This window comes from Myripristis murdjan, chromosome 1 (genome assembly GCF_902150065.1).
Source record: "Myripristis murdjan chromosome 1, fMyrMur1.1, whole genome shotgun sequence".
Taxonomy (NCBI): domain Eukaryota; kingdom Metazoa; phylum Chordata; class Actinopteri; order Holocentriformes; family Holocentridae; genus Myripristis; species Myripristis murdjan.
The window spans coordinates 23118211-23141183 of record NC_043980.1 but is presented as its reverse complement, the minus strand read 5'-3'; the positions used below and the strand labels follow the sequence as shown (position 1 = coordinate 23141183).

General features: G+C 39.7%; 1 protein-coding gene across 2 annotated transcripts in view; it reads left to right on the top strand.

Annotated features, from left to right (window-relative positions):
- arhgap10 (Rho GTPase activating protein 10) overlaps positions 1 to 22538 on the top strand; it is a 52276-nt gene extending 29738 nt beyond the window's left edge. The window contains exons 18-23 of one of the 2 annotated variants that reach the window (XM_030065241.1): positions 320 to 479; positions 3483 to 3624; positions 9307 to 9466; positions 16316 to 16417; positions 17886 to 17977; positions 20701 to 22538. In XM_030065241.1, the coding sequence (XP_029921101.1) occupies positions 320 to 479; positions 3483 to 3624; positions 9307 to 9466; positions 16316 to 16417; positions 17886 to 17977; positions 20701 to 20789 (745 nt within the window). In that variant the 3' untranslated portion in view covers positions 20790 to 22538. Of the gene's footprint in view, positions 1 to 319; positions 480 to 3482; positions 3625 to 9300; positions 9467 to 16315; positions 16418 to 17885; positions 17978 to 20700 lie in introns of both variants that reach the window. The other variant, XM_030065158.1, reaches the window with a different exon arrangement.
- The last annotated feature ends 435 nt before the right edge of the window (positions 22539 to 22973 follow it).

The following is a 22973-nucleotide window of genomic DNA, read 5'->3' as shown; positions in this document are numbered from 1 at the left end:
TTGAACCCCCACAATAACTCACTAGATGACATCATATATGCAGTTTTATACAGTAATCACAATATTCTGTATATACTGCAACATTATAGCAACGGCAGCATTTGCATTCAGAATAAAGTATACTGCAAATATTGCCAGAGCTGTTGTCATTACAGAATCAGGGGCATCACAGCATTATAGAGTCTTCCTTATTAAAAAAAAAAAAAAAAAAAAAAAAAACAGTGATAAAGCAACCCTTTATCAGGGACTGTAACAGGAACGGAGTTTGGTTTGGTTTGGTTGCAGTAGACCGTAAACAATTTGTCCACATCTTCCTTAGTGTTGCAGCCCACAGTAAGCAGAACTTGATGACTGTGGCCAACCTGGGTGTGGTGTTTGGCCCAACACTAATGAGGCCACAGGAGGAGACTGTCGCCGCCATCATGGACCTTAAGTTCCAGAACATTGTGGTGGAGATCCTCATCGAGCAGCACCAGAAGGTAACACACTGGGATTTAACAAATACGCACTGCAGTATCTCCTGTACAGTCACAAGCTATTACCCTTAAAACTGAATGCTCTCTGAAAAAAGTATCTACTCACAGCATTGTATCTTCCAGTGGTAGTAAACAATTACTGTCGTTTACAGAGATAGAAAGAGCATTTCCAATTTATTATTAATTTCTATCAAAGTTATTGTGTGTCAAGTCCCCAAAACAACATTTATGCTAGTATCCTCTCCTCCCAAAATGTCTGTTGTTGAGAAGCTGAAACGGTGTAATGGGAACAGTGTAACTTGGCAACATTAGACAAATCTTTACTGCATTGAATGTACTTGTATGAGACTTTCTGTTAGATTCATAGAGAACCGCTGCCTCTAAATCTAAATCACTAAATGGTCACTAAAGGTCACTAAATCAGGTGATATGATGTAAATAAACTGCAGCATATTTGTGTTTACCAATCTGCCTAGTCTGTAAACACATTATACCGAGGAATGCCAAAAGGATGACAGAGGCAGAAGATCTAAGTACAGCTTTCTCTGGATGCCTGTCGTGGCAATTATATCTAATTCCACTCTGACAACAATGAGGAACGAGACAAAATCTCGTACACTATTGTCACACTTTAATAATGCTCAAAGCATGGCAAACAAGAAGTCAATCCTACAAGTGCACCCCAAACAGTGAACAGAAGATTCCCTTTATACTAGTTCTGTCTCTCATTCTTATCTGGTATCAGCAGGCCAAGGCCGTTTGCTACATCTTCTCGCATTCTGTGTACACACTTGCTACACTCAGTAGTTTTCTACTTCTTCTTTCCCACAGACCATCTGCCCTGGCCTTTCGTAAGCCGACTGTTAACAATAACCCTTACTCTGTTACATATAGAGAAAACATTTTATGCCACTGCCATTGCTCCATTCCGTATGCATTTGTGGCACTACTTTAAGCAATAAAACATTAGGGTCAAACACCATGAAGGTTAAATGTGGTGTATGAATGCAGGAATTCCCCTCACAGTGCTATATAAGAGACACATTGTAATTTTGCTTTCAAGCTTCAGTTTGCTACTTACTGTGTCCAGAGGTAGTGCACATATCTGACACCAGATTTCATTTGGTCAAACAGATTGATATGATTTTCAAAATATATTGTTGCATTTTAATGCTGGAGAATATCGCATCTTGATATTAAATGAAAGTACATGTTTATCCTAATACTTCTAATGAGACTGAAAGATAAGAAAATGCATATTTATTGTGTTTTGTTGTTGTTGGTTTGGACATCTAGATACTATATTTCTTTTTTTCTCTACAAAAAGTAAACAGATAAAGGTCCTCTCATAGAGTTGTTTACTGAATTTCACTAAATTTCAGTAAATTGAGTTCCCCTTATAATGCCTAGTGTTTTTGTCTTCCCAATCAAACAATTCCTAGATATCAGATAACATCTCAAAAAAAAAAAAAATCCCTTAAATTAACAAAGGAGTTCAAAACTAGACTAGTTTATGGAATAAAATCTGGCCAATAGGGGGAGCCCAAAGTGCTCATACCAGGATTAAAAACACAGTATTGTCATTTTCAGTATGTTGATTATACTGTAGATTACACTATATGTTTTATTATCTGGAACGTCCTTTGCCTGCCGAAATACACTTATTTTGGTTATGTGTCACTTTTTAACCCATAGTTCATCAGATCATGTAATCTCCCCAGAATGTCATTAATCGGTGTCAATCCTTGAAGGGGGTTAATTCTCCGTGTCAAACGAGAAAAAGGTTTGAGATTAGTTTTCTAATCTCTCTTTGGAGCAGTACTGCACTCTGCATAGAATCAGATGAAACCAGGAGCTTTTAGCGTTTTCTTTTTTTTTTTTTTTGTCAGTCTCATTAAACGGCAGATAATGTGTGCAGTTGAATAATATCTCCTGCCAGCTCACAAATCTAAAATGGGGAGTGAGAGAATACAGAGCCGTGCTGACAACCATCAGTTTATACAAATGTGATAAAACAACACTAGGAGCACATGGTATACCGCTACTTTCTGACATTACCCAAAGGTATCCAACACCGTCCAGGTGATAAAGGATGTAGTGTTAGAATGCAGCAGGAGCATTTTGGAAAGTACAATGTGTTAGAGCGGGGGGGAAAGTTGAGTAGACAGACAGACAGACAGGCATTAACTTCTCTCCCAGCCGAGTCCCACTCCAGACTGTTGATACCCCCAGATGCCAACAGTAGACTGTGTTTTACATTCACCTCCATCTGCAGAGAGAGAGAGAAGCGAGAGAAGCAGCAGCAACTCTCAGCCGTATCAGATTTCTCACTTTCTCTATCTGCCTTTCTCCTACAAACTTTCCCTCTCATGCCCCCTCCTCTATGTGTCTGCCTCTCTCGCTCTCGCTTTCTCTCACTCTCACTTTCTCTCCCACTTTCTATCTCCCTCCTTCCCTACCTCCCTCTTCACTTCTGTGATCCTGTCTGAGGCTCTGCTGAGACTTCCTCTCCTCTGCAGCCCTATTCTCTTTTAACTCTACATCTGAAGTTTACATGTAAACACAGGCCTGGTGTAAACAAGCAGTGCCAGTTGGTCAGCCCTCTTCAAGTCCATACCCTGTTTATTTTATCATCCACTTTTTCAGAGAGTGGGTCAGATGCTCTGAGACATGTTCGCCTTAACCTAGACCCATATTCCTAGACTGGATGTGGTCTCATTACATCTGTGGGGCTTTTCTTGTTTATCAGGCATGAGCAAAATCTTTTGTGGTGCAATTTTAATAGTGTGCAGTCAATGAGCAGCTCATCTGTCCCTAAGGACACATGCTGTGGCTGTAAATAGCCTTTTCCACTCAACTACGACTAAGTAAAGCCTAAAAATTTCAAAGCCTGTTTACTAAGCAAGGTCACGTGAGGACATACTGCTGCCCAGTATGCTTTGAATCTCTGCACTGTACTTAAGTCCTGATAGAGACACTCACTCACATGCATGCACGTGCATTCAGATTTTTGCAGATGCCCCGGAGTCATGCCCTCTGTCATCTGCTGTCCCAGTCTTATCTGCTCCCACAAGGCAGTCCAAGAAGCTGAGTCGCCAAAACCGGCCCCTGGCCGTCTACAATCCACAATCCCTGGACATTCAGACTGGTAAGAGACATGCACCTGTATACCTGTAAGCTCTGACAGTCCAACTTCTGAGTATACTAAGAAATTTGACAGTCCGTTTTTCTCTAGTGTTTACAAAAACATGCAACCAAACATTTTACAGCCTTAACAAATACAAGTAAAATGTAACTTCAGCCATCCAGTAATGACTCTGGCAGACACTGTATCAAAAGAGTAGATGATAACTTTGAGAGTGACAATTTTCTCCCAGGAAAGCGCAGTGGAAGCAGCACATAGTTTGTAGACTTGGCCTTCAAATGCAGTGTCTGAATTAAAATAGTTGTATTCTTACATTTTGTCTACACCAGACCTGTTTGTAAACTGTCTCCATTTTAAAAGGTGATACAAAGACATGCTGGTCTTGTCTCATCTAGCCCATAGAGCTACACAGGACCATATAAATTCAGAATTCATGTACAATTGTTGTTAATTGAACATTTGGAATCTGTATGTACCTTATATCATGGAAGAAAGCTTAGTAATAAAATAGCTCCACTCTGCTATGGTTTAGTCTGGTTACCATAAAGAAAATGTAAAGAAAAACAAAACAAAACAAAACAATTGTTCAGTTTCATCTTATAAATGGATAGATCAGAATTTCTGACCTTCAGATCAAAATTTCTTTTATCCTTATTTTCTACTCACCTATGACATTTATTGGTAGATAACATTTTTCAGTGCTTCAAGTCAATATTTTTCTCCTACTAGACAGACAGCCCCTGCTAAGGAGGCATAGTTATAGTGGATGTAAATGGGATCAAACTCCATTCAGTTTCTAAAGCAGTCAAACTCCACGGTGTACCTAAAGCAAACATCATATTGGAGCTGTTATTTTGTAAATAGCAGCTCATACTATTGCTAAATCCCATACTGTGTGCTGGGCCTATGCTCTCTGTGGAAACTTCTGTGTGTGACAAAGTGATGGTACAAAAGTAAGAAAAGTTATTTTCGCTTGAATGCACAATACTCTTGAAATTGATTTCCCACCCTTCTCACTGCATCAGCTAACAGTGCATGAGTAACAAGTATGAGGTTTCTCAGTTTCCAGTTCTCTTAAGCATACGATTTCCTGTGCGAAAGTGTTTCACAGTTTATTGTTGTCTTTAACATACCACTCCTTAGGTGTCCACAGCACCTCCTACAGAAAACACTGGCCCAGCTAACAGTAAGGAATTTAGAGATAAGTTTGACATCAAAATTATGAAATTACAGCTCAAATTCACTATTATAATGTTGGCTTTAGGGGCACCATGGAGTTTGTTCAAGTGTCTCTAGAGCTGAATGAAGACTGAAATTGTTTCCAACAAGTCTGATCTGTTCAACTCCTTCCCTGTTGCAAAACCAAGAGCGTCACCAGGAGTGTTCTTCTCCAAAATGAATGAAGCAAATACAGACCAGAAAACAACACAATTTTGAGCAATGACAATGAAGGAGTTAGTGGACCAACTTGGTGGATGTATTACACTCAGATGGACCAGCAAATATGGCTATGTGGGTGAGAGTCCAAACACATTCTATCACTTCATGCATCCAAGGCCCACTGACATGATAAGACAATGGTAGAAGTATCAGCACCCTGTGCAGGTGAGCTGGTCACCTCATCTGGTGGCCTTAACACTCAGCAATTTCTGCTCTTGGGCCACTCAAATCCCTTCCCCCTTCACAATACCAAAGGAGACTAAATCTGCTTACCAGATTGCCTCCCTTTATATTGTGCCAGCTTTTACCATGGGGTATTTTAATATCTGGGATGAAAGGCGTAATCCTTTTTTAACCTTTGTGTCTTGTATATGGGCCCTGGATAATGGATTTAAAGTAAGTTGTCTTAGCATTCAGAGGGTGAAAATGAGTTTAAGGATGATGAAGTGAAGAGTGTTAATATATTTGTGTGACTGTGTGCATGATCCATGTGTGGTCTAATATCCCTCTAGATGTGACAGCATACCTTCGAGTTGATCACTTAAAAGGAAAGTGTATCATACAGTATTAGTAATGGGAGGCTTCCTAACAGGTAGAGGTTTTCTGAGGAAAGTGCATTTAGTGTGCCAGAAGCACATTTTTCAGTAAGAGACGATTACAGATAAGTTGTATGTTTGACATGGATTCAATTGAATTCTCAAATGTGCTCAAGGATGGAGCTGAATTCTTGCTTTTGCCAAATCCATAAGGAGCAGAACAAAGCATTATCAATCCTGGCAGTGGTATACCATTTTCATGAACTTGGTGTTCAAGAAAACAAATCCTCATCTCGTCAACATGATAATAGATGTGGCAGAGGCTTTGATAATGCAGTTTTTTTCATCAGTTCAGTCCTGTATGTAGCATTTTGGATTCATTTGGTGTAGTCTAAACCAGACATTGCTCAATTAGGTTAGCTTATTTTGTTTTAATAGAGGAATTCTGAATACATTAGCTGATTATTGCAAACATTACATTGGCATGGAGGTTATTAAATTGTTTTGATTGCTGCTTCATCCCCATGTTACAACTGTAAATATAATAAGTTTGCATTAGCATAATTCTTTATTGTAATAAAAATAACAGCTAATAGTGTAACAATCATGGCAATGTGATGGATTTCAGATTAATGCAATAAATGTTACCTACTGTCTGTGCAATAACGTTTTTCCTTTTACTGTAATAATTATTACATGAATTTCATGGGAAGATGTGAATTTAACAGCAAGGTTAAAAAAATATATCAAAGATTGAGTGAGGGATTGATTGTTTTGTTCACTGGTTTGTTTACGTCAGTTATATAGGGTAAAATCTTTCTCTCAAGGAGATACACAAACACAGTACCTACAGAGTTAAGTATAGCACCACAGATGGAATAATTGAACTGATTATGTAAAACAATTAAAATTCAATATGTAACCTAACTGCCACGCATTGGCAAACTTGGTTATGATGCCACTGCTACATCTCAAAAAAGTGATGTGTTTGAAAGAGGCCTTGAATGATAATTTTGGATGGATTTCATTGCCAATCAGAAAACTTTCACATAATAATCAAATACTTGGCTTATCAGTAGGCTATATGTGACATGTAACATAGTAATTTTCAGTCCTTACATGCTTTTATGCTCTACCACACTGACCGTTCAATTTCCACCAATTTCCTCCAGTGGTCAGCTGGTCCACTCTGATCAATAAAACACTCCCCACTACTTCATGTGCATGTCCATGTCCTAGAATTAATCGTCATATTCTCATCGTCATGCTTTGAAAGTAGAATGTGATGTTGTATGATGTTGTATCATAACCAAGTGTTAAAATGCTAGACTTGCTGGACCTTAAGCCTCTTGCCCTCAAAGCCCTGTCCTGCTCAGTGTGGGGATACTCACAAGTCACCAGTTAACTGCTGCACCATTGGAGTTTGTCCCAGTGAATAAGAAAGTATTTATAGTTCAACTACAAGTTGCAGAGAGAAAAACTGTAGAGTTCTTCTCTTCTTTATAGTTCTTGACTTTCTAGGAGATGGTGAGTGAGATGCTGGAGAAAGCTCTACCTGTCAACTACAGTCCTAATGGGAGACATCAGCACCCATGTTGACGATGACTTGAAATCCTAGAGCTGTATAATTGCAAGAAATAGCCACTAAGAGTCTGAATACATGTGGTACATTATTTGACCTTTGTGTTAGCCACAGAAGGAGGTTCATATACATGGTTTGTAGATGTTATATGACTCTGCAAGTACTGCAGCAGTTTGTCTTACTGATTAAGAACTAAGGAGTAACTGTTGTTATGGTTTGACTAGATTTGACAGTAGTTATTAATCATTCATCATTCATGCAACCTAGCAATAGACAGTCACCATGAGAGAAATATGCCCAAATGACATAAAATTGTGTATTACTGGTAATACTGTAGTAGTCAAATTGAGAAATCATGCAAAATTAATCTCACAAAATCAAAACTAGGAAGTAATTCAGCCAATTGCCCCTCCATTAGATTCTGTTCTCTTGAAATCCAGTTTCTCTTCAACTCAAAGAAAATAATTTCCATCAATGTTTAGTTTGTAAAGAAATATAACTCAAATTTTATAGTGAGTCAGAAAGTCAAACAATCGTTCAAGTCCCATAAGAAGGTACTATTGACCATGATGTTCTGCTCAAGCTCCTTGAAAAGTAGCTTGGCATCATTGTATACACTTGTAAATTGTCTCAGTCTCCCCAGACTTATAGAACTGTCTCTGTTATGGCAGGAAATGCTTTTTGATCAGCTTTTGTGTGGTATCCCACAGAAGTCAGTTTTTGGCCCCTTGCTGGTCTTGCTTTTTATGCTTCCCATAGGTCATAAGCACTTTTCACTACTATACAGATGACACCCAAAGCTTTCTTCTACTCAAACCTAGTGATGCAGGCCAGCAGCTTAACCCTCATCAAGGGTTTCCTCTCAGATATCAAGTGCTGGGTGTCCAATAACTTACTCCAGATAAACAAAGACAAAATTATGATTGTTCTGTTCTGTTTGCTCCACCTAACTCCATCAGGCTGTTAGGGAGTTATTTAACAATCTTTCTACCTCATGCAAAACCTGCTGCTGGTGTTCTGGGTATGATGTTTGATTCCGACCTCTGTTTTGATGTCTAAGTTAAGAGGATGGTTCCTCCTGCTTCTTCCAACTGAAAAATATCTCCAAAATTAGGTGTTTTATCCTTTGCCAACCAAGAGAAACTTATCCACGCTTTCATCTCTTCTCCTACAACTCCCTCTACCCCAATGTAGTGTTTCTCTACCATCTGCAAGTAATGGAAATGCAACTAATGCCACGAGACTTTTAACCAAATATAAGAAGCAGGATCATATTATGCCCATTTAAACCTTTTGAACTGATTTTAAGATTGTACTGGCAATCTTTAAGGTACTGCATGGTAGGCTGCTACATATGAGATCTTGCTTAATTCCCTTAAGCTAGTACACAGATCAATACTGTCAGATTACCCAATACTGTCCAGTACTTTGTGATATTATTTTTGAACAGCATTACACAAATCATCAATCAGATTATTTTTATTTTGTTTTCAGACAGCAGAACAAGTCATTTTTCTGTGCTACAAGGCCAATGCCTGTAGTTGTTGTTTTTAGTTATATTAATATAGAAATGTGAATTATTAATGTTTTGGTGCATCTTTGGTTAAATGCAGAACATGCATTTAACAGTTAAGGTAAGTAAAAGCTAACTGGAACATACTCATAAGTTAAACTTAGATAATGATTGGCATTGATGTGGTGTAATTGACTGTTGAGATGGAATAACACAGCCATGCTCAAACTGCTTATCGTTTCAACTTTAAGTTACTTTAGCTCCTCCCCCTTCTGCCCAAAACCAGATCTTTGCTTCACATTAAAACTGAAAAAAGGACTTTCCATCTTAGTGTTTTCTAGGCAACTGCTTCTCATTACAGAAGTGTACCATAATGAACCACACAAACTTGAATGTAATCTCCACTGTTTTGACAGAAATATGACTTGAAAAGGCACCTGTTGATTCAGCATTGCCGCAACAACTGATAAATTATTCAGTTATTTTATCTGTCAGCATCAGATTGCAGTCGGTTAATGGAAACAGGCCTTGGCTTTTACAATAGAAGAAAATAATTAAAAGCCACCTCAAGTAATGAAACTAAACAGTACATCATTCTTTCATCTAAGTGTCAGCAGTGGGAGATTGCTCCAACTCAGCCACAGATGAGACATCAATGGGCAGCAATGAGTCTGTATCATCCCAGTCGTCCACTGCCTCAGCCTCAGAGACATCTCCAGAGAAAACTGACCACAGCCCAGTCAGCAGCAGCCTCAGCTCCTGGAGCAACTCTGGGTGAGTGGTTAAGTATACTAATCACAAATAGATCTCAGACCATGTTCCACTCAAAATGTGGGTATTAAAGATTATTTTGTGAAGTGAAGTAATGGCTCCATCTTTTCTATGTGGAACCATGAGGAATTTTTATCTGAGTTGTTTACACCACTCCAATCATCTTGGATATCCACCATAACAAAAATTGTGAAGTCTGTGGATTTCACCAGATCTTTGTTCTCAAGGCAGGCTTTTCTAAGCCAAAGGTAGATACACAGCAAACAGAAGACACAAATGAAAAGTATTGGTCCGCCTGACCTCTGCACATCACTGATACGGTCTCACAATAAGACCTTGATCCTACACAAAACACACCAGCTCAACTATTGAACTGTTCAGGTTGCCAGTGACTGCACTTCTGTGCACAAATATACAGTATATCTCTCACATCATCATGCACAAAACATTGTTCTGTAGTTGCAACCAGCAGCCGGAGGGTCGGTCAGTAGGGTCGGTTTGTAGCTTGCTTATTAGGGCAGCTGACTTTCACGCAGGGGTCCAGGATACTAATCGAAGGGCTGGCAAAAGATTCAAGCAGAGTTTGACCCTGCAATCCAGCAAGTACAGAATGTTTATATTATGCTGGTTGACTGGATCAATTTAAAAGTTAACATTTTTTTGACCAAGTACTATGAAAAAAAATTCCGTCCCACACCAAAATGTATCCTATCATATATTATGTTTATTTATTTTATCATTGAATGATGTTGCTCATGAATAGGGCTAAATAACAGATCATTCATTAATCCTGTTTTTGAAGATTCTTACTGACAGCACACAAGTACAGGCTTACTTTACATGACCACTTGTCACAGAAGTCCCAATAAGGTAACCTGCTCCAGTCTACTCACAGTTTACAAATTATGTCCTTATTCAGTAGGTAGGCTATAACTTCCTCCAGCATATAATCTCTTGGGATATGTTGTTTTGTCTCTTTGGCATCATTTGTGAATTTGTATCTTGCTGATTATGATTATGCTATTCAATCGATGAGTGTCAATAACTCATTTTAATTTCTGTTTTGTCTCTATTGCAATAATTGCAGATAATGATGATAATGCTAACACAAGTTTGATGCTTCACCATGCCTCTCTGTGGTTTCTCCTTTTCATCCTCTGTGCTCTCTACTCAGTCCTTGGTCCTTTTTGCTGTTTCCAGCCCATGACTTGTCTTGAATGCTGATGTGAAAGATGAATTATTGGGTTATGCTGCAGATGTTAGGCTCTCTGCTGTGTCATGTCTACACAATCACCTTGAAATAGACTTTCTGTCTCATTCAGTGTCCCCTTCTCTTTCTCAGTCAGCTGAAAAGAGCTGTAAAATAAAAACAGATCGGCCAGGACTTGACAAAGGAAAAATGTGATTCCTCTCTCACTATGACCTGTGTGTGTGCGTGTGTGTGTGTGTGTGTGTGTGTGTGTGTGTGTGTGTGTGTGTGCGTGCATGCACGTGTGTGCAGGAGAGCCTGCGAATATGCGTGTGTTGGCATGCATGTGTGCATATACATGTGGAGCCTTAGTTATAAGTTTGTGTTTACATAACCAATTCCTTTTTCATTTTTTATTTTCTTATTTATTTATTTATTTTTTGCTTTGCTTTCCCACATATGTGGCATCATGTTGGAGGACGGAAGGAGCAACCAGGAGGAGGTCGTAAATCTCAGCTCTTATTTGTTTGGGAGACAGGTGGCCGTGCGTTGGCCGTGTAAATCGTATTGACATAGGGGAGATATTCATCTTGTTTACCCTTATAGCTGCGGCCGCTGTCCCTTTATGAAGACTTGTGCCATATGTCACAGGGTGTCGCCCTGGCTTTGTTCACCCATAAATCTTAGCATGTGAGATGGTGGAGACCTGTTAGCACAGCACCTCTCTGGCCTAGAACCCAGGGAATCGGCTTCAGTCCCTGCCAAAAAGAGCGGTAGGGATGGGCAATTGCTAGATTACCTCCAGCCACTCTCTGAAATGTGTTATCTGTACTCTGTGGTGTGCTCAAAAGTGCACCTGGAAAACAGCATATTTTAGTCCGTTTGTTATAGGCAAGCTGCTGCAGAATTTGCCTGGTCATACACAAATGCATCCTAACTCACTATATCACGCAATAACTCTCTCTGGACTCTAGCATGATTTATCATCTCCGCCAGCTTCAATGTCTCGCCTCATTTCTCCACTTCTCCCTAAATTCAGTCACCGTTTCTCCCTGTGGTACTGTTGCCCTAAGTCCTGCCCAATGAGGTTGCATTTTTTTGGCCTCTTCTCTCTCCTTTCGTCTGCCCTACCTCCATCCCTCTCTCTCCTTGCTGGCAGACAGCTGTGGATCATAAAATGGTGGATCCAAGCTTATTTCCTGCCCACCCAAACTGGCGGTCACTGGGCTGGCAGCTTGGCTGTAGACCTGATCCTGCCTTCTGCTAGAAAGTCTACTGAATCCTCCCGCTACCCCACTTCCTCTAGTAGAGAGACGGTTCATAGCCCCTTTCATCCCTGTATTAGCTCTATGCTAGGATCAACGATGCCTGGATACTGCAGGGTGAAATTCCTGCAGCAATGGGAACCAGCAGTCCGCTTCTATTGATGACTGTGTCCCTGCTGCTGAAGCGGTAATGTATGATAATCTGTGAAAACCCTGATGGCTGGCTTAAAACTGACCACAGACCTGCAACAGTGTGTTCTCAGCAACTTTTGTCAGTGAAGTCATATTGATCACAGTATACTTTAGTATTTTATGTTTGTTAAGATTATTGCTAAATACATGTTGTTGTTATGAATCATAACATTTCTGCTAAATACATGTTGTTATTGATTAATTTTGATGTATTATGATGTATGTGGCAATTGGTTATAAAAATGCCTAAAACTATTGTTGAACATTACCAATATCTGGAGAGTGTTTTATTTATTTATTTTTTTTTTTCATGTGGGCCTAACATACAATGCATTTTCACAAGTTCCCATTAACTGTATTTAATCATGTTTGCAGAAGAAGCTTAGCTAGGCTTGTGATGGGAAAAACAACGGATGAGCAATTCAAAGCTTGATGCTATTTTTGTTGTAGAGAAACGGCAAACGATTTCCCTCGGTTTGGCTTAGCTGTAATTGTGAAAGCAATTTTTGGATGAATCCATTTTCCCCTGGTACATTTAACAAGTTTCTAGGGCAGCCATGTGGCATTCAATGATTTTCCCAAACTGTTTATCCTATAATTATTTAGATATCTATTTACTTGACAGATCTTCACAGATTTGGATAATCCCTTTCCAACCGAAATAAGCACTTAGATGACTATTTGGATTTTTTTTTTTTCTTTGACACGTGTGAATGTGTGTACGTTTGTGCCTGTATGCGTGCATGTGTGTGTCTGCCTGTGCATGTGTCTTTGAATTTCCTTGTGTATCTGAGTAGGCTCACCTGCAGGTGGGTGAAGTGTTGGTGCTCCTGTGCTCTCGCTTGTCTTGGCTGTGGCCCAGGCAGACAGTGGTTGCGCCTGGGCCCAGGTTAATGAGTGGATTTGCTGCACTGCAGCGCGTTGTCCCCCCATGCTGATGTGGAGCAGCTGAGCACCAGTGGCCCCACACTGCTGCAGAGCTATAAATCACCCACAGCCGGGCAAGGCCCAAACTGAACAGCCACCAGTGGGGATGGACAAATGCACTGAGAGGGAGACAGGGAGAGCATGGAGCGAGGAAGAGCTACAGAGGGGGAAGTGAAAGAAAGAGGCCAGAACTGTGTGTTCACCTCCACCTACGTACACAAAAGAACCCCTGCCAGGTTCCCCCTCAAGGCCCTGTTTCTCTTCGCCACCAATGCCAATCTAACCACTATTCACAACATCCTCTCAACCTCCAACCCCTCCCCAGCTGCTCCCTCTAATTGCCTTTATTAGCGTCTCTATGGGAGCGGCAGCTAGGAGCAATTTGCTCATTATGTGCTGTATTAGCACTGGCCCTGGGGCGGGCATGGAACGCAGAGGGATGCCTGGCTCAGGCTCTAGCTCTCCTCTGCTCCACTCTGCCTTCATCAGGACCCCCACATTAGTCCTGTAGGTTGGCTGTAGAATAGTTGGCTCAGATACCAGCCAGTGTAAAGCACAGTTAGTACTGTAACAGCTCAAGCTGATAATCAAGGCATTAGAGTGTTGACGTTTCACATGACATGCAGCTGTATACATTCTGTAGTTCGCTAAACAGTACGTAGCCAGACTTGATGCGAGGGCGACTCATTAGTGTTCTTGGGAGGGACTTAAGTGTGGGGGGATGGAAACTTGACTGTTTATACAGTCTTTCAGAGTTTGTTTGTTTGCTTTTTGTTGTTTTATTCACTGGATTGTCTAGTTAAGGTATTGGAGCTCAGGTAACTTTTTTTCTACTGTCAAAAGTACAATTGGTCATTTGGGTTTCATTCATTAGGAGCTGGATGTCAGTGGCAGTGATGGCTGCACACAGTTCTGATGATTTGTATCAAAACTATACTATTGCTATTCTACACATTGGAAATGAGCTCCTGTGGACAGCTCTCAACTGGCCCTGTATGAATATTCCTCCAGAATTCAAAAAATCATGTTTTATTCATGATCGAATATATCTCCTATTCAGAATCTACTCCCTCAGCATTTTACAGGTAAATCCTGACACTGGGTGGATTTTAGACAGAATCTGTTATTAGTCAGGACTGTTTGCCTTAATCTACTGTAGACAGGTTGGCAGGTTGGGGTTAAGAATTGATCCAGTAAATAAACATGTTAGCCAAGTAGATTTATTATTACTGTATGTTACACAACTTTATTTGTTACACTGTGGCCGAGCAGCATTTTTTCTCAAACCATGGAATATATTCAAAGTCTTTTCTTTGTGTCAGTTTTCAGTTCAGAATCTCAGAAAACCTAAAACAAAATTATTTTCAGTGTGTACTTTTTATGTCAACATGCACATGGATTAAGTGCTTTGGAAGACATGTTTATTAGAGTAGAACTGATGATTTTATTATGGAATCCTGACGCTCTTTCTTTTGTATGCTGTGGCACAAATGTACAGCCTCTGCACAGTAGGAACCCTAACTGCGAGCCACCTGTGTGTAGCTGCCATACATTAGCATGTGTGTGAGAAAGTGCCAGTTTCTGGCATTGATGACCATGAGACCTGTGATATGATGACTTGAATTTTTTGTGCAGATAGTATTTGTTTTGAGTCACATTGAAATAGTATTTAGTTTCATAATATTCAGTATAAAACTGGACAATACGGTCCAGGGATGGCTGTTGGTGCTTTCACATACGTTTACACACTGTTGATTTCTGATTTCTGTCATTGTAGTAATGTGGCTACAAACACGTAGATGCAAATAACAGAACAGCTGCAGCAGGAAACTGTATCCCTTGACATTAATGCACAACAATTATGCCATATCATGAAATTAAAATTCCAAAAATCACCAATCATCTATCCTTATATCAAGATATCACCATCAGGTTTTGTTTCACCATCAGGTTTTGTTTAAATAAGGGAGCTTTCACACCTACCATGGTTGGCCCATTTTAATTTTAACCATGGTGCATTTGCTCTCCTAGTTTGATTTGGTTCGACAGGTGACAGCATGCATTTTGAATTCTGGTGTGGAATTCATAGTGCAAACAAGTTGAGCCATGGTCCACAAGTGACAATGTAATCTGAACTATAGGGAGTGAACGAAAATACAGTGCATTGCAAGTTGAAAAGTGGATGTTGACACCTGAAGCTGCTAGGCAGTCAGAAATGGTAGTGCTGCCAAAATGAGTTGAGGACAAATGTGGAGTAAAACTGAGGTCAGGGCTCTTCTGGAAATATGGGCTGATGATAGCCAAGGTCTACCTGGTGACAATACTGTTGCACCATTGTTCCACAGTGTTTTCTCTTTATTCATTTAGTAGCAGTGCACCACCACAGCAAGGACATCATCACAAAGAAAATGTGAAATTAAAAATAAAATAATCTTAGTCTTACTATTACCCTGATAAAAACAATTATAGTCTAACTGTTATGGTAAGCAATGATTATATAATGTTAAAAGAAGTCCCAACTCGACCCAAACAGTGACAGACTTGAGACAAAACTACAGTCATTGCCCATTCCACCACAGCTGCATAAAATTACCAAGGAAACAATGGTGCCAGTATTGCGCTGTTGTTGGAATAGGCTGTTGTCCTCGACCAGACTTTGCCTCGTTAAATTTCTTTACAATAGACGATGTTCAACTGCATGTAATTAATTTGTTTATATATTTGGTTTCATGTGAACTGGCTGAAATGGACCAAACCAAGTGAACTTTGAGTGTGAAACAGACCTTAAGTTCTGCTCGTGGCATTACTTGACTTATGACATTACAGCGGAGAGTTGATTTTAGCCCTGATCTGTTCATCTTTGGAACTTGGGCCTAATAAATTGTTACTGACTTTTGACTCAAACAAGGGTGACTTTGTTCGACCTCTGCCCATAGCCAATCCAATAATCTCGCGCTCACATCACTCAATTTTTCCACTCAATTTTGTAAGATCTGTTTGAAAGGCAGTATCTTCACAAGACCATTATGGTTCTTCCTTCCCTGGCATGTGTTAGCGTGTTGGCCAAAATTAATGTCTTAGCACAGTGCCCCACTCCAGAGACTTGACTCAGACCTTCACCATGTTGCAGAGCATCTTGACATTAGAAATGGCCTACCAGTTATCCCTCTCTGTCACAGCACCGCCCCTGTCACAAACTGTAGATCACAAGGGCACGACTCCAGTCAATAGACAACACAGTGGAATCTGTGGTGATTGAGCTGCAATTTCTGTCGGCAGGACGAGCACAGCCGCAGCCTCCTGGACCAATTCTGGAGCTTCCGGAGAGGTCAAACACACCGCTGCTGCTGTCGCCTCTGATGGAGACAAGCCAGAGGAGAGGTAACACAGGATTCTCTCTCTCAAATGCCTTTCTTTTTTCTTTGCACTCTGTTGGATTGTAGTTAACTACCTCTCACTTCCTTGATTTCTCTAGTTCTCAGTCCTTTACATTCTTGTATGCTCATTTATTTGTCTCTCAGTTGGAGACCCTTTCATTTTCTCAGTTAGTTTTCATCCACTTGCTCCATAACTTTTCCTGCTTCTTCTTTTTATCTTGCATGTGCACTCACAGGCTCACCGACACCTTCACTTGTCTAACATCTACTTCCAGTCTTGCACATCAATATTATCACTCACTCTCACATTTGTTCACCCACTCTCTAATTTGAGCGACATTTGAAGTATTTTAATTCAACACAAATACTGGTTATGGCGGCAGCAGCCACCCGCTCCCCTCTCTGACAAATCCCAGGTACACACACAGGTATCTCAGTGAACTGGATGGGACTCTGTAGACAGTCAGCCCATTACAGTGATCTATTGCTCTGCTACCTCCAGACTAAATGATGAATTCATTTCCAGTGCGTTGAAATGATGCAGAGGAAATTGCAGACAGCCGGGTCATTCTGTTGGGCAATCCATTAATGTTATTTTCATTTAAATACAAATCCTCATTCCTCCAAACACAGTTCCACAAGAATGCGCTCTTTTGAAAATCTGAATCCCAGAACTCAGCTGAAGATTGTTGTATTGACAACTCTGTGACCGCAAACTTTTTTTTTAGTTTGTATATCCTTTTTCTCCCCTCTCTCGAGTGCCCTCATCCTACATTGTTGTTACTCTGCGGAAAGAATATGAAATATTTATCAGGGCATCGTGTGTTGTAGGCAGAATTTCTACATGGTAATGTTGCTGGCATTCGAGATAACTGTTTGCAATGGCGGGCAAAACAACCTAGCTGTTGAAGCAGAGTTTTTATTTTTTCACTTTTTTTTGCAATGGAATTGCATAAATATGGCTTTTCACTAACCTTTGCAGAGCAATGAATATGGTTTCTTTGACAGCACTCTTTTACATCAAACTTTGATTTCAAATGCAGCTTCAAAGCTCGCAAATGTGAATTTAAAAGCTGAAGCACTGTGGAGAAGGAATTCCATTCTCCCTCTGTTCGTGTGCAGAGCTACTTTAGAATTCCCCCCACTTTTTAATTATCTCACCATAGATGGCTGCTTGGACCTGATGTGTGTCTGCTTGTCTGCTGCACACGATACAAACAGCCCTGCATCTCATTGTGTGTGTGTGTGCTTTGACTTGCTTGCTGGGTCTGTCTAGACTGCAGATAGGGCAAGACAAGAGTGCGCAGCGGCCTGGCTCCTCTCTTTTCTACTTTTGCTCATTTTCCAGCCTGGCCCATTTCTGCTGTTTCAGGCTAGTGAGTGAATGAACAAGCAGGCCCTGGGCCCAGATTGAACTGTGCAGTAATCCTCTCCAAAGCTCCGCCAGTTCACTGATTGCCTTCATTTTTCAGTGTCACCAGCAGGAAAGCCAAGGCAGTGTACCCGTGCGAGGCTGAGCACGACTCTGAGCTCTCCTTCCAGGTCGGCGCAATATTCAACGCCGGTAAGTGTTATCGCCTACACCAGTCGCTCACTCAGAACCAGCCGTGGCATATTGGATTTGGAAGAAAACCGGACACCCAATCTGATCTTCAATCGGACAGAGTGATGAGACGCAGAGAGGGAGAATGGGGAGGGGGGAGATACAGATTTGCTCTCCAGTCCGTCTGGGAAGAAGCTTGACTGAGCTTTAATCACTCACAGAGGAAATGAGGGTTTTGGAGTTCCCTTTTTTTTTTTTTTTTTTTATTTCCAGGCCCTCATGTGACATGCTGACACAGTAGATATAGTCTTTACAGGGGAACACATTATCATGTCAGTGATAAGTCCCCACAATCCATTGCAAATTATTAGCTGCTATTGCCAATCATCAATGAGTGCTTACTTAAGTATGAACTAGATCCTGTAGGTATTTTTTTTCCAGGGTTGTATCTTTCTGAAAGTATTAGCTATTCTGCAGAGTCCCGCAGTGCCAAATTAACTGTGTCCCATCAAAAATATCACAATCTCAAATAATAGTAGAGTAATGATCTTAGAATCAAAAATTGATGGATGGCACTAAAGCACTTTTAGAGCGCTGAAACCTTGGTTCTTTTATGTTTTAGTACATAGACAAAGTATATAGCTGAAGCCTGCACAGCCATCAGCGGTCTTGACCGGCAATGCTTGAAAGATTTATTGTGAGCATTAAAGCTTATATTGGCCATATTAAATGCAATACAAGGTGGATTTTCAACTCTTACATAAAAATTGTATTCCCTGAAATAATAAACACAAAATGACTCAAATATTGCATACTGTAATATTTCATAAACTCTGCTTTTTTTCTTTTCCTTTCTTTCTTTTCTTTCTTTTCTTCTTCTTCTTTTTATTATTTATTTATTTATTTATTTATTTATTTATTTATTGGAGCCCGTGTCCTTATTGTGAAATTTTATTCAGCGCTTTTTGGGGAATTTCTGTTGACTTTTGTCTGGTCTGTGCCTGCCAGCACGTAGTCAGGCCCCAAACGAAGTGATTGACAGCATTACATAAAATGTTAGGTGATGAGGTAACCATTAACTAAATAGCATTTACAGTGCCTCGTGGAAGTATTACAATCCCTCAACCTTTTGCTCATTTTGTTGTGATTTTCAATTATTTTGAAATGCATTTATTCATGATTTTTAGTCAGAGTTCTTTGCAGAGCACTGCATTCTGTCAAAGTGAAATCAAAGCTGCAGAAATTTATGTCAGGACATGAAATTAAAATAACAGAAAAACTGAGTTTGCTTGCGTATTCAGCGACTTTGCATCTAAAAAAAAAATGTTTTTAAATATCTTTTAGCATCTGTCACTCCAGTGTATATTTAGTGGTCCTAGGCTATCTCCCCCTTTTTTGTCTTTCCTGCTGACATGAGAGAGGTCTCTTGCCTAGAACTTAACAGGATGGAATGGTATTTTAGGGTAAGGTAAAGGTAAAAAAATATTTAGGATTTTTTTTTCTGTCCATATCACCCAAGCCAAATGTTCACACTGGTCCTCATTATTTATTATAATTTTTTTTTTTTTTTTTTTTGTAATTTTGCATTTGTACAAGTCATACAATACTTCATGTGATGTGCTGAAATCAGACATTACAGACAGCCAAAGTGGAGTAGAGCAGGATCCTCCAAAATGTGCAGATGAAATTATGTCTGTCCCACTCTGCTAACATGCTCTGAAATTATTTTTCTCTTCTTTACATTTTAGTTTCCCTTCCAATAGACCATCAGTGCATTAGGGCTGCCATTAACAACTGCTTTGTTTTCTACCACTAAAACTGTAGTGCTGACTGGAGTTGACTGCGTTGGTTTAAAATATTGATGTCGACAAATTTTCTGCGTTGACGTCATCAATTACATCAATTTATCAGCTCCTGAGTGCTTTGTGTAAATAAATGGATTTTAAAATAACTTAATAACACTAGAAATTGCCAAAAAGAAAGAATGTGATTGCTTTTGCCAGTCACTGTATTTAAAAAAAAAAAAAGCAAATTGTGTTCTGCTACAATGTTTCCCTCACCTTGACAATAGAACATGGTCTTGTTTACCTCTCTGTTATTTATTTTCTTTAGTTGCTTGTGCATCATGTGCTCAGGCAAATCAAAACTGGTCAGATATAATGCAAGAAAGTCACTGGACAATTCAAACTAATTTCTAAGATGTGCATTGCAGCAGGTTAAGATGTGAAACAGGAAAAAATACATATTGATGTATTTCATTCAGAATGCCTAATTAGTTCATGTTTTGATTAATGCCTTATAAGCTACAGCTTACAACTGCATGGATAATTCTCTTGACTAGCAGATGCACTCACAATTTGAAAGTGGCTCAGTCTGTTGCCAATCCACAATTTGGGGAGGATTTTGAAGTGGTGTGCCACAAAAACTTTACGCACATTCCCATGGAGTTTACAACTGCTAGTCATACTACACAGTTTTTAGGCATCCAGATTTTTTGGGGGGCTGCTGAGATTCAGCTCACAGGGAGACAAATTATCAACTGGATCAAAAAAAAAAAAAAAAAGAACATAAGATGTACAGATCAGATGAGTGACAGTGTTGTGCATTGTATCAGTGTAACTGCTGTATCACCTTCAGGCCTTTTACTAAACGTGACACACATGCATACTGTGTTCGCTGTCTGTCCCTCACCCCTGCCCTGCCTGTGGCTTTGAACCCCGCTGACCCTGTGTCCTCTCCTGCAGTGACCCCGTCTAGAGAGCCTGGCTGGCTGGAGGGAGAGCTGGAGGGAAAGAGGGGCCTCATCCCTGAAAACTACGTGGAGATGCTGTAGCTTCAACATGCAACCCATGAGGAAATGAAGCCACAAATGAAAATCACGAAGGTGGTGTAACCTCCACCGTGCAAACTGTGTGGAGATGCCCTTGACTCAACTCTCAAAATCACAGCAGAACCTTGTTTATCCAACCCTCATGCTTCCACATCGACCGTTCTCCTGAACAGGCATAGTGTGAAAATATGATACTGTGCGACTAGCTGAGTATCTCTGACACACCAAGGATATGTGTTTTGGCAGGCGAGCCGACTATTTTTTACTTGTAGTGTATTTTGTGATGCATGTGCAGTCGTGTTTCACCGTTTGAATTAGGTTTGTTGCAGAATTCACAGGAATTTTCCAAACTCAAATCGCCTCACATCTCCTAAGTGACTTCCAAGTCTGATGGGTTTGCATTAACAAGGTTCTACTGTGGAGTATGTAGCAGCATCCAGAGAGCGAGCCTCCTTCTGTCACACCGCCTCACTCTCCTCTGCCCACTTATACATGGTATCCATGAGCGCCTCCCAAATCAATGTGCTGCCACTCTCAAAGGAACACCCTCGTACACCCGCATGGCATCATATCGCCGACTCAACATGCAAGCAATTGCAACAAAAAGTTTGTTAAGGAGTTCTGCACAAGTCCACTGCCTAAGCTGACTCTTTGGAATGATTTGCACAGCTTCAGTTCAAGCTCTGTGAAAAAAAAAATCAAAACTAGAGCCTTAACCACCAAAACACCAAGTATAAATGTATATATATACGGGTATGTATGAAAATTACTAAGAGTGTCACTGCTTTGAGTTGCATGTGCTGTAATTTTAAGAATACTTGGATATTCAACACAAGAAACATTGATATCTTAATTTTAATTATTTAATTGGCACATTGATTGCATGACTTAGAATTTTAAACACTATTTTTTTTTTTTTTTGGTTTTGTTTGCAGTTACATTTTCAGCAGCGGTGAGATTTACACTCCATTACAGAAAGACAATGAATGGCTTCTTTGATGACTGTCCAACTGTGACATATTAGACTATCATGGTCACATTTAGAGGAAAATATATAGTAATGACTAAAGTCTTTACCATGCCAAACAATTTATGCAAAATGTTTTTGTTGTTTGTTTGTTATTTGTTTTGTTTTGTTTTATTAAACAATGTTTTTTTTTTTGTTTGTTTGTTTTTTTTTTTAACTCACTTTAGACGTTGTTCAGCGTTTCTGAGCAGAGAATTGAGACACTCCGGCAATGTTGATATCTTGCCTGTCATTATTCTATCTTCATCTTCGATTTAATAAGCAATTAGAGTATAAATCAAAGTTTTATTATCAGTGCAACCAGAGATGCAGTATTTCAAAGTTTCACGTCCGTTGTGTATATAATTATTGCTTTGAAACGGTTCAATAAAAAAATATATATCATGAAAATCTCCCTGCAGTGATGAACAGTGTTTTCAAATGTTATTTTTCATTTTGAATGGTTTTCATTCTACGATATACATGTCACATACTTTCATCCCTCTGCTGTTCAACAAAAGACACTTTAATTTTTCTGAGAGCTTTTGTTCAGTGGACTGTTTTTGCTTTGAATTGCAATTGCAATAATTTAAGACATTGATTCATGACGTTTGTAAAAGGCCTTGGCATCAGTTTCATTTTTATAACATTGAATATCCTCTTGATCGATGTTAAACAAATAAAGGATTTTTTGTTCTTTACTGTATTATGTATTCTTCCAGTAAAATAAATGGTCTAAGTGATAACTTGAAGTTTAACAGAATGAGTTCTTACAGAAAGTTTTTCAATTTAAAGAAAAACAAAAGCTCACAAAACTTATTACTTCAGTGACTGATTTTGTGTGGTTTCAGCAAAGTTATTAGACAATAAGAGGATTGTTTTATGTTTCCCAAAATAGGACTGACATTGTGTTCACCATTCAGAGTGTGGACCAAAGAGGATTAAGGAAAGCATTGTAGACCATGTTTGTTTCTGTTCAGCCAGAGTAGTTACACTGAAGAAGCGCCTGTTGTTTCAATGCATATTCGGGGAATATTTTATCATTTAAATTATTTCAAGTGCACAGAATCTAGCTCCGTGTCCATTTGTGCTGAGTCAATCAGCATGTCAGCGAGAAGACAGTGTCTAACTATAAAATCACTGTTGAAATGAGGATTCATTTCTGTGGTAAGCACTGTAAC